At 41.0% G+C, this 19,967-nt stretch overlaps 1 protein-coding gene across 1 annotated transcript; it reads left to right on the plus strand.

The window, feature by feature from the left end:
* Nucleotides 1-956: 956 nt before the first annotated feature.
* SAMD7 (sterile alpha motif domain containing 7) lies at nt 957-19,033 on the plus strand. The gene is made up of 7 exons (XM_059065077.2): nt 957-1,057; nt 2,277-2,401; nt 6,190-6,268; nt 7,364-7,992; nt 9,244-9,365; nt 15,286-15,396; nt 18,609-19,033. The coding sequence occupies exons 1-7, from the start codon at nt 957-959 to the stop codon at nt 18,801-18,803; spliced, it is 1,362 nt and encodes a 453-aa protein (XP_058921060.1). The 3' UTR covers nt 18,804-19,033.
* The last annotated feature ends 934 nt before the right edge of the window (nt 19,034-19,967 follow it).

Consider the following 19,967-nt stretch of genomic DNA (forward strand, 5'->3'; position numbering starts at 1 on the left):
GAATTTCGAAGTTGATCAGTAGGTTTAGTCCTGGAAAAGAAGCTAAAGAAGTGACTGCTTATTTAAATACCATTATATTTTTAGTCTTGGAACCATATGAATGTATTAACTCTTTTAAAAATTAAATATGCACACGAGAAAGAAAGAAACATCACTACTTTGAAAAGCAGAACATTTTCTTCCTGATTTCCTTTTTTTTTAAAACATAGTTGTAGTTATCTCAATTTTTTTTAAAGTAACTATTGAGGATGAAGAAGCTAAAGTGACCTGTTTGACTAACACTCATTTAATATTTAAAATTATTCAAAAGATGTTAATAATAGGAAAATATGAGACAAAATTTTACCCCTTTTATAAGGGTCCCTTTTTCTGATCACTAGGTTCTAGATAAAGTTATGAATGCTTGTGTTTACATATGTTTGGATATAACTTGGTCACTTGTTCTAATTAGACACATACAGTCAGCCTGTATTCACTTTAATTAGATGTATTTTGGGCCATTAGGAAGATCTTCCTCCTCTTTTCTGTTTTAATCTTATCAACTAAATAGGAATATTTTTCCAAAAATTTAACATATGGGAGCATACATGCATTTGTACTTCTGGAAATATAAACATCAGAATAAGTTGTAATAAAAGAAGATGGTATTTCTGGAATCTTGCAAAACTGGTTTAAATTTTATTAGTGTTGCTTGTAGTGTGGTATGGTATTACCTGTGGACTCTCCAACAAATTCCAAAGGCACACGGAGTTCTACAGTTGTATCTGAGTACTTACAATGGAGGGTTTTTTATGTAACTGAAATCTTGCTATAGTTAGTCTTCCCAAGTGTTGGGAAAATAAAAAAAGGTGTTCATCGTGTTCAAGAAGAATTCAAATAGTTCACAAAAAGTAGAGGTATTTGTTGACATATCTATCCGGTTTTTTTTAGAACTCCATCAGTGGCGAGAGATATTGATGATAAATCCAATGATGGCCGTGAACCCTTTATTGACAGCATCAGGGCATCAGAGGATTCCACTGGTTCCCTCACCATTTGAACCTCCAAGTGTGGATAGGTATTTCTCTTCAATATGATATTCCAGTCAAAGGAGAAAATGGATATTATTAAGGTTTCAAATGCTGTTAACCCCAGTGTTGTTTTATTGTCTAATGTTCTTTCAGGGAACTGTGGTGCAGTAAATCTGCTGGCCACATCTTCAACAAGCTTCTCATCACTTCCCCTTTGAGGCCTGCTTGACATCCTCACTCAGCAAATAGCTAATGGGCACTTTCTGTGTGACAGGCATCGCATAGGTGCAAATGTGGATGTAGTCTGCTAGGGCTGCGGTAGCAAAATACCACAGACTGGGTGGCTTAATTTTATTTCTCACAGTTCTGGAGGCTGAAAGTCCTAGATCAAGGTACTGTCAGGTTTTGTTTCTCCTGAGGCTTCTCTCCTTGGCTTGCAGACTTGGCTGCCTTTTTCTCTGTGTCTTCACATGCTTTTTTCTCTGTGTGCAAGCACTTCTGGTGCCTCTTCCTCTTCTTATAAGAACACCAGTCCTACTGGGGCCCCACCCTTATGACTTCATTTAACTTTAATTACCCCCTCAAAGGCCCTAGCTCCAAAGACAATCACATGACAGGGCAGGGGTTAGGAACACATTTCAGTCCATAACAATTGGGTATCCTGGATTTCCTGTGATAGAGCAATTCTTTGTGTGCAATAAAAGTGAAGTTATCAATATTTTGGTTGTACGCTCTGGCAGTTTGCTGTCTTCCCTTCTTTTGAATATATTGATATAGTCTGACATTCCAAGGAGAAAGAAAAATTCAGTATTTATGCTTGTTCATGGAGCATGAACAAAAGATTTGGACTTCTAGAAACCACGGAAGTTGGGAGAAATAAATTGTCCACCCAGGCAGTCACTGATCCCAGATGGCAAAACTCAAGCCACAGTATGTTTATCAAATGAGAAAAGAATGTTGTGGTCAAGCATGGAAAATCAGACATTGGTACTGAATCGATTGAATCTTTTTTTCCTGACATCCCTAAAACTTCCCTTTCCTGCTTTCTCTGTTGTGTTGGCAGCTGAGTTAGTCCTTCCTTAGCCCTTCCTCCTAAGCTTTCTCATCATATTTCTACTTAAGCCAATAGAGACTTGTACTTCACTTTGGGAAGAGATGATAGAATCCCATATGGCAATTAAAAAAAAAAAAAACCTCACTGCCTATGCAATGGAAATTTTGTACAATTCCATTTTCATTTTACCTAATTTGTATCTTTTTCCCTAGAGATTTATTGCCTCCCACTGTAGCTCCAGCTGACCCAAGACAGTTTTGTGTTCCTTCTCAATTTGGATCCTCTGCTCTACCAAATGCAAATATGCCGAACGTGCTGTCCAGTCATGTCTTCTCAGGTATGAGCAACAGATAGTTCTCGTCTGTGGAGCCACTGTGAACTGGATTTGTTGCATTAAGCTTGCCATCAAATTTACTACCAAGTTTTAGAGGCAAAACCGTATGGTGATTATACTTGTAGTTTCTACAAGCACTACCTAGATTTAAATCATGGTTCCACCACTGTGTAACCAAGTGTAAATCGCTTAACTCCTCCAACCATCAATTTACTGATGAATAACGTGAAAATCTGCAAGTACTATCTGTCTTGTCTTACAGGCAGGAACTGATGAGGTCATGAGGAGATGAGGTCTGAGAGTTAAAGGCCCTGGGGCAGTTTACATATGGCCTGATAGGTCATAGTGAGGACCTGCCTTTTATTCTGGGGAAGAGGGAAAGCTTTGAGGAGTTTGAGCAAAGGAATGACATGGTCTGACTTACATTTTACCAGGATCACTCTGGCGGCTGTGTTGGGGACAAACTTGATAGGATTAAAGTTCTGGACTTAACCTGATGGGAGTTAATGAGCTATTAGAATAGTCAAAAGATTATGATGGATTGGCCCTGCCTGGTGACAGTAGGAATAGTAAGAAGTGGCTGGATTCTGTAAATACTTTGAAGGTAGAAACAACAAGATTTTCTCAGAGTTTAGATATGAGATGTAAAAAGAGGAGAGGTGTTAAGGATGACATCAGAAATTTTGGCTGAGAAATGGGAAAGGTGGAGTTGCTCTTCACTGAGTTGAGGAAGACCATGAAAGCAAGAGTTCTTGGGGCCAGAGAGATATCAGGCATTTGAGATGCCTAATAGACAGTCAATGGGGGATGTCTGGAAGGCAGCTAAAGTCCAGGGAGGACTTCTGGAGACAACCTGGAGATATAATTTTGGAAGTCATCAGGATATATGAGACTAGATGAGATCATCCATAGAGTGAGTTAAAAGGATGAGTTAGGGGCTTCCCTGGTGGCGCAGTGGTTGAGAATCCACCTGCCGATGCAGGGGACGCGGGTTCGTGCCCCGGTCTGGGAAGATCCCACATGCTGTGGAGCGGCTGGGCCCGTGAGCCATGGCCGCTGGGCCTGCGCGTCCGGAGCCTGTGCTCCGCAACGGGAGAGGCCACAACAGTGAGAGGCCCGCGTACCACAAAAAAAAAAAAAAAAAAAAAAAGGATGAGTTAGAAGTTAAAACGATGATCCCTGGGACATATCAACAGGGTCCAAAAGATAAACGGAGATATAGAAAAAGCAACCGCTGAGGTGGGAGGAAACCAAGGAGAGGACGGAGGCCTGGAAACCAAGGGAAGAAAGTGTTTTAAGGAAAGAGTGAGCAACTGTGTCAAGTATGCCACTCAAAGATCAAGTAAGATGAGGACCAAGAATATATGATTAGGTATAGCTTTGTGGAGGTCATTGATGATCTCGATAAGAGCAATTTCAGCAGGGTGGTGTCAGTAAGAACATGAGTGTAGGGGCTCAAGAGGGAATAAGAGGTGATAATTTCTTCACAATATTAAAGATCAGATTGATGCATCTTATCTCCCCAAAACTATATTCAGTGAGTTTCTGTTTGTCCCTGCTCCCCAGTTCCAACAACTCTTAATATTGAGTTAGCCGAAAAGTTCATTCGAGTTTTCCATGTTACAGGAAAACCCAAATGAACTTTTTGACCAACCCACTAGATATGAACAATGTGAGTGAAAAGCCTGAGGCAGAAAGAAATATGACTGGTGCCAGGGCCAGTGACGACACCGGCCTGCCTGGATTTAAGCATATTGTCTGCCACAGTGCATGTGGATCCACTTCGACGAGACTGAGCAGGGGTCAGGTCTGAAACTAGACACACCCACTGGAGTGTGACAGGCCCATCAGCTGAACCTGGATGGTAGCCCCATCTGGCAGCAAGAACCCGGTAAATCTATAGCCAGAAGTTACAGGCAGCAATTAAGAAGGCCAGTGAAATAGCTGCATTGCTGACTCAGAAAGAGCTTCTTAGTGATGAAGAATCCAGAAACTGCCAATAGTTGAATACAAACAGGCAGGTTGACAACCTGTCCCAGGAACAGAGGTCAGTCCCCCACCTCAAGGCTGACGTGTAAGAGAGTAAGCAAGGGCAAGGTAGGGCCTCAGTCCTATAGAAACCGAGCTACTAAGTAAGTTAGCAAAATAGGAATTAAGACAGGGATCTGTTTCAAAACTTGGGATGTAAGGTAGGGAGTGGATTATTACAACAGGACTAGCACTAAGTTTGATGTCAACTATTTGGGAAAGAGAAAGAACTTGAAATAGGTTTGATGAGTCCACATTTCATAGGGTGCTAAAATCCAGGTAATGAGAATTGTGCCCTCTACACTGATCTTCTCACGTGGACATTCTCCTTATCCTTGGGCGTTACCCCATGGGTTGGCAATCTTATGCATGCCAGCTGTCTCAAGGAGACTATCTCAAAGGCCCTGAACTATACAAACATAGAGCTTTAGCGTCAGAAGGATTTTTAGAGGTCATGTCATCTAACCTCTGAATTTTACAACTGAGAGAGAATCTCATAAAAATAGATACAGTATGGTGTATTTCAGGATAGGTCATTATTAATAGGAGTTTAACGAGCTCTGCTAGCTTGGTACAAGGCAAGTATAAAAACAGTTCTAGCCTTCATGATATTTGCCCTCTTGTTGGGGAGAACAGATTTACACAAGTAAAACTATCATTGAACAAAACTCTGTGTAATAAGTATAATTTGTGCATCTGTTATTGTTATAGTGTGGTCTGTAGACCTATGCTGGTCTGAGAAGTGTTTGTACAAATAAATGCATAAACAGAGAGTAAGGCTTAGAAACTTTCACAGCAACTTGACAGGATAATTTTATGTCTATTAATCTAATCATTTTAAATTGTGCTTGTACTTGTTCTTGCTTTCAGTTCAATTTTCTAAAATGTCATTTTATGTATTTTTTGAAAGTATTGGTCCATGATGGATTGGAAATTTTAAAAGAAAAAAATAGTCCTTCACCACGGGATGGTTTGAGAAGCACCAGCACAGACTCTAAGTGCATTAGGAGTCCAGAGAAAGAAAAAATCAATATAAGCATGAAGTTACCAGGCAAGAATAGAGCCTTGAATTCTGACGATGCTGTCATTATCTTAAGACATATTAGAAGGTTGACACAAGAATATAATTGCTGTTCAACTACATTGAAATTGTTTTGTAAAAAGTATTTTCCTCAGCTACACCCAAAAGTCCATGTAGAGAACTTCATATTTAATCCACTTAAATCACTGTATTTATTTCCAGGGATCTCAGTGCATAAAGAAGCACTTAGTTACTTTTTTTTTAAGGTCAGCTAATTTTTTTTCTTCCAAAAAAATTATCAATATTTACTTAAAAAGCAAGTGATCAAGAGATCCACAGTTAATTTCATCTTTTTCCTTTTGAAGTACGGTAGGGAAACATTGCCAGTCATGAGACCCATACTTAAAGAAAAAAAATTTTCTGGGGAATTCCCTGGCAGCCCAGTGGTTTGAACTTGATGCTTTTACTGCCAGGGCCCTGGGGTCAATCCCTGATCAGGGAAATAAGATCCCACAAGCCGCAAGGCACAGCCATAAAAAAGAAAAAAATTATCTGGTGTTATCATGCCATCACCGAAGTGACTCTAAGATTCTGAACAGCCATGAACTGATACCATTTCCAACACTGCTCAGTTGGTGGTTTTTTGCAGATACTGTTTTAAATCATTATATTTTCTTTCATTATTTTCAAGTGGATATTGTTAATTTGTTTGTGGGGTGGGATGGTGGTTTTCTTGTTTAAGGTTGGGGCATTTTGCCACCTGAATCCATGAAGGCAATGGCTAGAAGGAATGAAATGATTCAAAGGCAGCATACTGCCAGGTAATGTAACAATGTTGTTTTATTTTCTATTCATTCACTTGTTTGTTTATTTGTTATATGTATACTTTTCTATATAGTCATTTATTTATTGTATTTGTGTATTGTTTTTGTATATATTGTTATATTTGTGTTTATGTATTCACTGATTACACACACACACACACACACACACACACACACACACTGGTTACTTTCAGAAAGTATTCCAGGAATATTACAAAAAGAAACATATACAAACATGTACACAGGTTGTTTAAGGATAAAAACAAGATTAGAAATTACACAGTGAAGCTAAGTCTATAGATCACAGTAGCTTGTCAATGTCTCATAATTAAAATGCCTAGCTGTGATTCCTTTGAAATTCATACCGGCATTTCTGTCTTAAATGACTTCAGTTTTGCCCAAAGATAGGAGCCAAGCTTGCCAATCCCACTTCAAACTATACCATTAGAGCCCAGATGGCCCCATGTCAACCTAAAAGTGGCCTTCAACAGCCAGGAGAAAGAAACACCCGGCAGTGATGACTAGGGTATTGCTGTGGGCAAGAGAAAGTATCAGTCGGCTTTTTCATCGCTGAACATTAAGGGGTCCAGGTGATGACCAATAAGCAAAGTAAAGTAAGCAAAAATACCAGCAAGTCTTCCCCCCTTCTCCCTTCCCCCACCCTTACCACTGGCATTAACAGTTGAGACTTCCATGTTTCTTGAGTCTCACTAAAATTGTACTGTAAGGTTTAAAAACTTCTTCCCCAAACTTTAATTTCTTTGAGGATTAATCTCTGGCAAGAAACTATGCTGTGCTGCATTCTCCCCATCCCTGCTAAGATTGCCATATCCATTAGAGACAACTCTCTAAAGACTGGCCTTGGACTTCCATTGTGAGATTCAGCCAAACCCTTCACCTCTGATCTCACTCCAAACTCTCCTTCCCAGTGGATCTCTGGGGGATTCATGTTTACACCTAACAGACTTCAGATAAGTAGCATAAAGACTCACAAGAAAAGCAGAGGTGCTACAATAGGGAAGGCAGGGGGCCATTAAAATGATATTTCTAATGGTTTTCTTGGGTTTATGAAATATACTGTTTTGTTTTTAGGATGGAAATGGAAATGCATGCCATTTACCAACAAAGGAGAATAGAAAAAGTTAATTCCAAGGGACTAGCCGGCCTAGGGATACCATTCCTCTATGGCTTCAGTATCCCAGCTGGCCCAGCCACCGACCATGGCAGGAGAATGCTCCCTGCCAGGGACCTGCATGCTCACAGAAGCGCCCTGAGAAACGTTCAGGGAAACCCCATGCTAGTGGCAACTGGTCCACGCTTTCTAGAGAGCTGGGGGCAGAAATGTCGTCGTCTCAGGAGAGGTACAGGGAATCAGAAAGTTCTAGACAGTGACACCGAGAGTTCTAAAAGTCGAGTAGAACAAAAGCTCCTAGGCCAAACCCATGCAATTCCCTGTGAAGAGAATGAGTATGCAAAAGACCCAGAAACAGACACTCTCAACAATCACAAGTTGGGTGAAACCAAAGAAAAGCCATCTACAGCTCTTGCTCACACCTTTGGAGAGCTGGGGTGCAGCGATGGAAAACCCTGGGGAGCTCATGGCGCTCCCCTGGAAGAAAAGGCCTGGGGCGACGGGAAAGAGAAGGCTTCAGAGCAGGCTTTGGCAGCCTGTGGTGAAAAGAATGGGGTTTACCCTCCAGTTCCTCGACCATCTCTGCCAGGTAGGTGTCCAGGGGCTAATCCTCATGAACCGCAGGTCATCAAGTTCCTGAAGTTATTACATGGTGAACTGTAACCACTGTGGGTTTTTTAATCCTCCTTTTTCTTAATCCTACTTAGAATTACCTCCTCTTGAAAAATTTATTACATTAGTTCCAATCAGCCATAACAGTGCAATGTATCTCTGTTTATATATTGCTATATAGAGAATCTTCAGCAAAGGCTAGGAAGGTAAATATGAGGAAGGATGGGAAAGCCTACCAGAATTTTTAATTAACATTTTAATTTAATTTTTAGTTTAATCTGATCTCTTCAACACAAAACAGAGGAGCTTCCTGCTTAGAAGTATGAATTCAGGGCTTCCCTGGTGGCGCAGTGGTTGAGAATATGCCTGCCGATGCAGGGGATATGGGTTCGTGCCCCGGTCCGGGAAGATCCCACATGCCGCGGAGCGGCTGGGCCCGTGAGCCATGGCCAATGAGCCTGCGCGTCCGGAGCCTGTGCTCCGCAATGGGAGAGGCCACAACAGTGAGAGGCCTACGTACTGCAAAAAAAACCACAAAAAAACAAAAAAAAGGATGAATTCAATCTCCCCTGTATTTAAGTGTAGAAAAAATAATTAAACAGAAGCTCTTTCAGTGCTCACTACTGCTCTGATACTCTCTAACCTAAAAGTATTAACACACTACCCCCTGCCCCCAAAAGACACACTGAATAGTTTTCAAGAACTTCTTTAGGTTAAACATATTTTAAAACTGGAACTTCTTTAGACAAAAATATTTTAAAACACAGGGATTTGGGTATGTGTAATCTAGCCACCATACCAACTGCCTCCCTGACAAAATATTAATTTGCCATTTTGATGAAGATGTAGCTAAATTCTCACATGGTTTAGAGAGCATGATAAATCATGTAACATCATAGAACATGGTAGTATTAATCTGGAGAATGAAATCCACACAGGGTATTTCCATTGGAATCTGAGAGAAGCTGGAACTTTGTTTTTATTTATGATAAGGTTGTCATTAAAGATCCTTTAGAGGAAGAAAAGGAAGGAGGTAGCTAAGCTTTTTTAGAAATCATCTCTCAGTAACTCTATCTTTTAAGGGGGTTACGTGTAGATCTATGTAAAGGAAAGGGACTGCTCTGTGGTAATAGAACATGAGGAAATGAATGTAACTATACATGAAACTGTACTCTTAGCTTCCCCCTTTTCCCTTTTCCCACAAAATAATTTTCTTTCTGTTTTAAAGGAACACATGTACTTCTTACAATCAAGGAAAATCTATCTTTGGATGAAGATATTCAGAAATGGACCGTGAATGATGTGTACAACTTCATTAGTGGCCTTCCAGGTTGTTCAGACTATGCTCAGGTGACGCATCATTTAAGTATTTTCTTAAAAGTTAGACACTTTGAAATATACTTCCTTCATAATGAGTTCTGTCGAACTTGATTTTGACCCCAGAGAGCATTCCTAATAATCTCTCCCTTTGTATGTCATTGGCTCCCCTGGAACAGAAGCCTCTAATTGGTGGAGCTTGGGTCATGTGCCCACACCCCAGCCTCAGGGGAGACTGGGAAAGCCAGTGTCTGGCTTTAGTTTCTGTCCCATCAAGGCTCCTGACATGTGGAATTCTCCCAAAATTAGGAGGTTCAGAGGCCAAACGTCCAAGAAGAATGAGATATATCTACTATATTCCCTACTCATCTATTTAGCAAACATTTGGAGGCATGTACTTCTGTATCAGAAGTTTTAGGCTACTCATCATACATAACAAATATAAACTTTATTCTAAGGAGGACAAGAAGGAAATACATCTGAAAAGTAGGAAATTAACTATTTTAGAATTCCATTTTTATGCTGGGGCAATATATTAAAATGCCTACACACATAATTTAATCTGGTAGATAAATACTATTTTTTATATTATAATGAACTATCAGGACAGTTAAAAAGTAGAACTAGCCTCACTTATATGGGAAAATTGGAGATAAAAATGGTGGGTTGCCAAGTTTTTGAAGTTTATGTCAGTGTTACATTTTCATGCATATAGTTTACTTTTTCAAGTGATTTAATAACACAATTCCAAGCAACAATGTGCCTACTAAATCTGGTATCACTATCTTTGATTTATATTTTAAAGTAAAAGAAAGCAAGAAAAGGACATTATGATTTAACTACATCATAAGTAACTGATGTTAGAGATAATTTTTTTCAGATCTCATTTTGTGATATTTTCTTCAGTGTAATGCTGTTAATTTTTCTTTTTAATTTTCCTTTCTTCTTTCCTTCCTTCCTTCCTTCCTTCCTTCCTTTCTTTCTTTCTTTCTTTCTTTCTTTCTTTCTTTCTTTCTTTCTTTCTTTCTTTCTTTCTTTCTTTCTTTCTCTTTCTTTTCCTTTCTCTTTTTCTTCCTTTGTTCTTTTTATTGGACCAATGGAAAAGTCATATAGAGTAGTGATTAAGAGTATGGCTTATGAAACCAGAAAGTACAAGTTCAAATCCTGGCTTGTACTTTTCTTTCTTTCTTTCTTTCCTTTCTTTCCTTCCTTCTTTCCTTCCTTCCTTCCTTCCTTCCCTTTCCTTTCCTTTCCTTTCTTTCTTCTTTTTCTTCCTTTGTTCTTTTTATTGGACCAATGGAAAAGTCATACAGAGTAGTGATTAAGAGTATGGTTTATGAAACCAGAAAGTACAAGTTCAAATCCTGGCTTTTCCACTTTCTGGACATGTGACCTAGGACAAATTGCCTCCCTCCTCGGTGTCTCAGTTTTTTCATCTGTAAAATCAGGATAATAGTATAATACATCTTCACAGGATTGTTGTAAGCATAAATGAGTGCCTGGCACTCAGTAGATTCTAATTTCATCATTACCTCAGAGGCTTCTAGAGAAAGCAGAATCTCAAGTTACTTATGAGGCAAGTTGTATTCTTCAAGTCACCGACTTTGTCTTTTCTCATACCTGCTAAAAAATTTGTTCTATTTTTTCCTATTCAATGAATATAACCTTATTATTTTATTACTAGTCATTAACCATGAGTAAGTCACTTTTTAAATGTATCTATGCCACTTTTCAAGTGGTACAATGACGTTACCAAATTCTGATAACCAGAAAGAAGCAACCCCATGTATAATGAACATTTGATTACTGACTTCTGATGGACTGAATCTGTTTGAACTCACTATTTTTAATCAGTCAGTGATTCACAGTCATAAAAATGCAGTTTATAATAACCACTCTTGTAATAAATAATGTTACATGCATTTCATACTTTATAATCCCAGATGTCCCCTTATGGGTATAAAGAAGTCACATAAACACGAAGACCCCAAACATTGCTGACTCATTATCTCTTACCAACAGGATGTTGGTGCTTCCTTCCCCACCCCAAGAAGTGGTACAGTTATTTCTAGGTGTTTCTCAAATGTGTTTAGGATCAAGTCCTGCTCTTGTTTTCTCACTAAAGTCAGTTCCCCTCCTAGCAATTGCAGGTGACCTCAACAGCAAGGGTGCCACTACTCTGCTGGGCAAGACCAGTCTGTGTTCAGTGACGGTGTTGTGTACAGAAATGGGGAGAACCCCCCTGGATGCAGCTAGGTGCCGTCTGAGCGCAACAAGCTCTGTAGCAGCACTGCTTGTGCACAACTCTCACAGGAACCCTTGTCTGCAATGTGCCATCCGCTTTTACTCACAGCCCCGGGGACTACTGAGGGCCACACCCCCTGTCCCCTTCTCTGTCCTCTTCTTCCTCACCTCTGCCTTAGGTGCAGCAACCTCCAACCACCCACATTCTGCAGGTAGAAAAAGGAAATTCAGGAAAAAATAACCGCAGTGAAAACCCAAAGCCCCTTGCAAATGAAATCTTTTAAATAGATGTGAAGAGAGGATGGGTGGTTCAGCCATTTAGGAACATCCAGGATACCCTGTAACACATTTTTTTTTGTTCAAAGTCAATGTCTAGTTCAAATAAGTCAGCAGTTAAAGTATTCTCTCTAAAAATAAATGAAATTATTAAAAATACATGCATATTTATATCATGCACTTGGCCCAAACTGCTCTCATGAGAATGAAGTGAGGAGATCTTCTGAGTGAGAGAGGCATGTTCTGCATCCTTGCCTCAGGCCCAGGGTCCATCCACCATGACTGAAGGCTAGGCCCTCATGCATTTCAGGCCCTGGATGCCAACCTACCTCTGTGTGAAAATGTATCTCTGTGATTTCTCCTTCTTTGGATGCTGTCTCATGGTCCCTTCACTGCTCACTGGAATCCCTACAAAGGAAAGAGAAATTAGGTAAATTTTCTACCATAAATATAGGTGACTATTTTTATCAGCATTTCTTTTTCTGATTGGTAGTGGGGTTAAGCAGGGAAAATTCTGGATCAGAATCATGAACTATACATTATTTTACAAGTTCTCTAACAGGCAAGCTATGCTTTTTGGGCAACTCACTTACGCGTTTCTATGTTGTTTCTCTCATTTACAAAAAATCATAATAAGAGCGCCTACTCTTTATTGGCAACAGACTATGTGCCAGGCACAGTACTAAGTAAATTATTTAGATTGTCTTTTAAATTACTTCTGCAAAGGAGATATTAATTCTGTTTTGCAGCTGAGTAAAGCTGAACTTCAAGGTGGCTAGAGGACTGCTTAAAAAAATGTGTGCGTGACTACAAATCTAGCTCTTCCCATTATAATTACTCTACATTGAGGATATTGGGCCATATGATTTTCGGCCAGGGGTACCTGGGGCCCTAGGAATTCTCAAAGGTGGTAGAAGGTATGCTTAAGTGATTGAAGATATTTCAAAACAACAAACAACCTAAGAAATAATCATACATTTCCCCGAAATAAGGCTACATAGACTAACCCAAACTGTCCACTTTTTTGCTTTGGCCCAAATTAAGTTACTTATATTATCCATTCTGCAATTTGATCAGTTAAAATAGGAAAATAAATAATTACTTAATAAATATAGTCCATAAATAACTAAAATCTGTTAGAACACAAAGTTCCTGGTACAGAAGTTTCCCAAGAAGAATCTAATTTTCTGCTGGTACTGAGGCACGCCCTCCGAGGCACGGAACACATACTGGAAATGGGACAAATATGGTTCCTCTTCTCACAGAGCTTGTAGTCCAGAAGAGGGACACCGTAAGGGGTTCCACATCAGCGTGACCATGCTGGAGAGGGCAGCTACACGGCATGGTAGGAACACATAGGAGGGCCTTATGGTTTCCTAGAGGAAGAGGCGTCGAAAGTGAGACCTAACAGTGAGGAGATTACCACCTGAGGGGGAACAAGGTGAGAGGCAGGTGAAGGAGGAATTTCCAAGTGAGGCACAGAAGCCAGAGAGAACTTAACATGGTTGGGATTTGAGAATGATTTTTAGTGGCCAGAGGGCCAGGGCCAAGGTGGGAAAGGTGAGGATGGCAGGATAGGGGACTGAAGAGGGAGAAGGGGCCAGGCCACAGAGACTTGAAGGATTGTGACTTCATCCTGGAAACAGTCTAGGTTTTAAGGAGGAGTGGCGTGCTTAGCTTTATGTTTCAGAAAGGTCGCTCGGGTTGCTTTTATGAAAATAGGTTAAAAGAGGCAAGACTAGTGGGGAAGCCTTCTCGGATGAGCAATAATGGAGTTTGATCCAGGGTAGAAGCAGTGGGGTGGACAGATAAGAATCCTACCTAAGAGGCAGAATTGGCACGATTCAGCTTCTAAGTTAAAGATATACATTAGGGAGCCTTCAGTATACAGAGACACTCACTGAAGCCAAGAGAGAGACTGAGATGAATCCGGAAGACCAAAGAGGACCTGGGTCAGAAGCCTGAGGGACTCTAACACATAAGGATGGACAACGAAACAGTAGTCACAAAGGTGACAGCAAAAGAGAGGGCAGAGGGTACCCAGGAGGGAGAAGCCTCAGGAAGGCAAGGGGAGTGCATTTTCTTGAAGGAGTAGTCAACAATGTCAAATGCAGCCAGCAGTGTAAGAAATATGAGGACTGAAAAATATCTACATGTTTGGTAGAGTCACCAGGGACCCAGAGGAGAGCAGGTTTAATGGACTTGTGAGGGTGGAAGTCAGACTCCTTGAGACTGAGGAATGACTGGGAAGTAAGAACATGGAAACAAGGAGCATCAAAACTCTGAGAAATTGGGCTGTGAAGGGAATGAGAGACCTGGGGCAGGATATAGAGTTGGAGTGAGGAAGCGTTTCTGTATTTTCATCATTATTGCTTGTATAATGATGCTGGAGACTTGCTTAAATTCCACTGGGAAAGAGCCAGCCAAAGAGAAGAGACTGGCGACGAGACGGGATTATCTATTGTGCAGGGGCCTGGAGGTGGGAAGGGTGCCAACACTTAGCCTGTGTGGAGAGAGTGCCTTTAAAGAGTGAGGGACCACGCTCCCCCTGTATCAGTACAGAGGAAGAAAATGTAAGCTTTTAGGTTGGTTTGGGCAGAATTAGAGGAAGTTCTTATCTACTGGTTTGTTTGTTTGTTTTAATTAGGAAGTTACGTGATCTGCTGAAAATGAGGGGGGATTCTGTGGGATCTAAAGTTTGAGTGTGAAGAAAGCTTGAAATAGAAAGAAAAGAAAGCTCATCAATGTATGTAAGATTGCCAGGCAGTTTGAAGTTGGAGACCATAACATTACAGTACTACCAGTCAGCCTAGTTTTTTCTGTCCATCTCCTTATCTGCCCGGAAACTTTGTCCACCAGCAGCCTTCCTAGTTTCTGGAAGAATGGGAGGCATGGTGACATCCACTACAGAATCAGAACAAATAGGTCCAGCGTGACAGCTCTCGCCTGAGTTTTCCTCTTCTCCCTTTTACCACTCATCTAAGGCAGTGGACAGAGGCACTGAGTCTGTAAATGTGAGAGTCTGAAATTTGCCTGAAATGGTTTTTACCCACATCCCTTCACTCCTACTATTTGTCCATTCATTGATTTGTCCAGCAAGGATTATTGCATATCTTCTGTCACGGGCCAGGCACTGCATTACAGGTACATTGGTGAGTAAAACATGGGCTTGCCCTCAAATAATAACTATTCCAGGTTGGAATTGCGTTCTGTATACAGAGAATTACAATGTACTGCAAGGGTTGTTAAAGACTACAAACAACATGCTATTGGAGCACAGAAAAGAGGGTAACTGAAAATAAGAAATGTTATGATTTTTTGTGTCATCCTCAAGCAGTCTTAATGTTTCCTCCAAAGCTAAAAATCTCTATATAAAACAAGGTCTTAAAAAAAAGACATTTAAACAAAGTTGACATCTTTTGTGTTTAATAAGGTGTTTAAAGATCATGCAATTGATGGAGAAACTTTGCCATTACTCACAGAGGGGCATCTTCGAAGCACTATGGGCTTAAAGCTGGGGCCGGCACTAAAGATCCAATCGCAGGTAGGGTGATTTTTCGTAACTAAACATGTGTTAATGGTATGAAGCTTAAGAGAAATATGTTACCTTTATCTTGTTGTAACATTAACAATACCTATTTAACCTCTTTATTAAGCTTTTTCCCTCTGTGGTTGGGGACATGATAGAAGTGAGGGAACCTGAAAACTTTGGATGGGGCATTGGTACACATTCCTAGTTTTGGTTGGGAAGGCACAAAGCAGTGGTGTGCTGGCCAATGTTTAACAACCTGCTGTCTTTAAAAATGAACCCCGATTCGTAGCATTTGTCAATTTCTGTGGTGTCAGTACTCCCACCATGGCTGACAAACTCCACATGCAGCGTCACTGAATACAGAATTGGGAAGAGATGCACCGCAGCTCCCCATTTCAGACTATCTTCACCATGTGTATAGCACAAGTGTAAACAACCTCAAGAGCAGAGATAATAATAATTATAGTAAAATAAGTAGGTAAAAATAATTAAGTGATAAGTTTGGGGCATTTAATACTTTAGTTTGCAATATAATATATCTAATTGTAACTTTATATTATTTATTTATTTATTTATTTTTATTTTATTTTTTTTTGCGGTACGCGGGCCTCTCACTGTTGTGGCCTCTCCCATTGCGGAGCACAGGCTCCGGACGCACAGGCCCAGCGGCCATGGCTCACAGGCCTAGCCGCTCTGTGGCATGTGCGATCTTCCCGGACCAGGGCACGAACCCATGTCCCCTGCATCGGCAGGCAGACTCCCAACCACTGCGCCACCAGGGAAGCCCTATAATTTAATTTTTAATAATGGCATTTTTAGCAATTAGCTTGCAAACTTCCTAGAAATATAACAATTGGTCTCAAGAGCTGGAACAATCCAGCTCCAGAGCACCACTTCTCATCACTACCTCCACTGCTTCATTCTGGTCTAAGGCACTATCTTCTCTCGTTTGATTACTGCGTTAGCCTTCTAACTCTTCTCCCTGCTTGCCCACCCAGAGCCTATCCATACAGCAGGAAGGAATGATTCTTCTAATACATGAGACAGATCCTGTCACTCTTCTGCTCAAATGTCTGCCATAGCTCCCCATTTCTGTCAAAGTCCTATATTATTTGCACTCCTTCCCACCCATCACCACCCTTGCCTTCCTGACCTTATCTTCTGAGTCTCTCCCTGCCAGTTACTGCTTTTGTCAACTCACCTCTGGATGCTGTTTGAGCATCTAAGGTTTGAACATCTAAGGTGAAGGTTCCACCTTCACACTGTTCCCCCTGCCTGCAATGCTCTTCCCCCAGCATCCTCATGCTTTGCTCCCTCACCTCCTTCATCTGTGCTCCACCATACCATCTCAATGAGGTTTGCTTGGTTCACCTTACTTAAAATTACGCGTGGCCCAGCCCCCGTACATACTACTGCTATATCCCTTTTTCTAGTCTTCTCTTTTTCCCCATAGCACCCATCACGTTCAGTCACACAATATAATTTATTTATTGGTTATATTTATATTTAGTTTTGATTTCCCTCTGTCCCCACTAGAATGTAAGCTCCATTAGAGCAGAGATCTTTATCTGTTTTGTTGATAGATATAACCTTAGAACATGCAAAACCCATAATAGGCCAATAGTTATTCGTTGAAAGAGTGAGTTTCCCAAAAGTCAAACCAAGAAGCCTCAACTAATTCTTTCAGAATTTATACAGTACTTTACTTATTCACAATACATGCCTAGACCAGGAGCTGAGTTTCCAGAATGTCCTTCAAAAACTTTTTTTTTTTTTCCTAAACTTTTCAGGGTAAAGAAGTTCTCTATTTCTAATGCAAATACTTCAGTGTTTCTACTGATGTTCTTTTTTTCAACTTCTTATTTTGGAATAACTTTAGATACAGAAAAGTTGCCAAGATAGTACAGAGAATTCACCTAGCTTTTACTAAAGTTAACATAATACATAATAGGGCCCATCTGTCAAAACTAAGAAATTAACATTGGTACAATATAATATTCACTTTTAAATGATTTATTTTTCTTTAGTGAGGATACTATACCTCTTGGAATACTTACAATAACACTGCAGGTTTTTTCTCAAATCTGATTTTCTTTGGCTTTGGTTTATCACTTTCGTTGGACTTTTTGTTCTGCTTTGTCCTTAGAATGTGGCCAACCCCAAGTCATTCTTAATCTTCTCCTCACTTGCTGTTAGCATTCTTATGCTTCTGTCTGATATATATAAGTGATTCCATGCAGCCCAGCTGAGCTATTATATCCCAGGCCCTATCTGCCAGCATAACAGGACAGGACTCCCACAGCAGCTGGGGGTGGGGGGCAGGTGGAGGGGGAAGGTCCAGCTGATGCCAGATTTTCAACCAAGCAGAACAGTTGTAGAGTCCTTGGGATTGGGGATTTCCAGGGGTCCAATTGAAGCAGGAGAATTGGAAGGTTCTGAGTAACATCTGAAAGTCCCAGAAGGTGAGCAGGTAGGAGTTCATCAGTGGATAACAAAATCTCAATCTCCAAAATGGGAATCAAGGGCAAAATTGCATTACAGCAAGAACTGCTAAGAAGAAGAAAACCTACCCTCCAGAACAGAAACGTAGAAGGTAGACCTGGACTGAGCACAAAGGAAAGGGGTAGGAGAAGAAAAAGTTACTGGAATTTGAGAAATATATTACTAGAATGGAGGGAGGTGGGGGTTTGAGCTGTAACAGTGTGAACAATATAGAAATCTCCTGGGTCCCACTTGGCATCAGGTTGTGTAGGAGCCCACTGGTTAGTACTAGGGCACCAAGTCCCAGTGCAGCCTTATTTATGTCTCAACACTAAGCCCACTGAAGGCCAGTTGTGTGCTAAGGTTCTAAAGAATTCCAGTCTCACCTGGAGAAGGACGGGCTGTGTGTTGGTAAAGGTGAAGTAGGGTGTCTGTGGGAACCCTTGTGGGACCATTGGGAAAGGAAGAGCTAGAGTGAACTCAGAGTGAAATAATTGTGTGTGCAGATGAACCACAGCAGAACCAAGAACAGGAATTGGTAAGCTCCTACCACCTTGATATGCAGTTTTACAGTGTAAACACTATGATTCTAAAAGAAAAAGCCCACCACATCCTAGAATTGTGTCCTTCTAGATGTCCCAAGCCTGATATTATCTCAGCCTCCCTGCCACCTGTGGCTTAGCAGAGTATGCTGAATTATTGAAAGAATTCATAGATGTAATTACTATATTTTGTCTTCTAAGGTATCTCAGCATATGGAAACTATGTTCTACAAGAAAAGTCTTTCACTTCCTACCCACACGAAACAAGCATTCGATCAGCCAACAGATACAAACCCTCTTTTGGATTTTAATTCCTGGAGTGATACCCTGGACATTCCTTGTTCCCAGGATATGATCATTCCTAAAAGAACTGAGCGAGATACTATGAGAAATTAAAACCCTCATGGAGCAAGAACAGTCTTAATCGGTTTTCTGAAAAGTCTGGCATATTCTGAAGGGTGTGCGGGGGTTTCCCAGGACCAGACGGCGGGCTCAGAGGGAGAGAAAGCCCACCCTCCTGAGCTCTCTGGGAGGAGGCCATACCCAGGCTTCCTGAAGTGACCTCATCACAAAGTCGCTGGAGGCATATCCTTGGAAGCAAATGCTTAATGAAGGATAGAATTTGCAAACATCAAATTTGTATATATAAAGAGGTCTATTTCTTTTTTTTCTTCCAGTTTTATTGAGATTCTATTGACATAACAGCACTGCATAAGTTTCAGGTGTACCACATAATGAGATGACTTAAATACATCATGAAACAGCTATCACAATAAGTTTAGTGAATATCTGTCATCTCTTATAGACACAAAATGAAAGAAAGAAGGTTTTTCCTTGTGATGAGAACTCAGGATTTACTGACTCAGGATTTACTGACTTAAGAGCTTTCATATATAACGCACAGCAGTGTTCATTCTATTTATCATGTGGTACATTGCATCCCTAGTACTTATTTATCTTAGAGCTGGAAGTTTGTACCCTTTGACGACCTTCATTAAATAAGTCTATTTCTGGGGCTTCCCTGGTGGCGCAGTGGTTGAGAGTCCGCTTGCCGATGCAGGGGACGCGGGTTCGTGCCCCGGTCCGGGAGGATCCCACATGCCGCGGAGCGGCTGGGCCCGTGAGCCATGGCCGCTGAGCCTGCGCGTCCGGAACCTGTGCTCCGCAACGGGAGAGGCCACAACAGTGAGAGGCCCGCGTACCACACACACAAAAAAAGAGGTCTATTTATGATTTAAAAAAAAAAAAAAAAGCTATGGTTGGATGTTTCCACGAGGATATCTGTGCAGAAGCCAGAAGAGCTGACACTGAAAAACAGAGCTCCTAACCTGTCTTCACTGGCTTCCCATCCCCCAGCCCAGAGAGAGACAGAGGCAAACCGGTGGAGCCAGAAGGAGGAAGAAGAGAAAGTGAAGTGCCAGATAAGAGAGAGAGAGGAGCTGCGCACGAGGCCCCACGTTTTCTCACTGCAGGCTCTCAGCCTGAAGGAAGCTAGAGAAGGGACGGACAGGAGCTCTAACCTTAAAGCTCAGAGTTCGCCTTACTCAGCATTTTCCTTCT

This window comes from Kogia breviceps, chromosome 5 (assembly GCF_026419965.1).
Source record: "Kogia breviceps isolate mKogBre1 chromosome 5, mKogBre1 haplotype 1, whole genome shotgun sequence".
Taxonomy (NCBI): Eukaryota; Metazoa; Chordata; class Mammalia; order Artiodactyla; family Physeteridae; genus Kogia; species Kogia breviceps.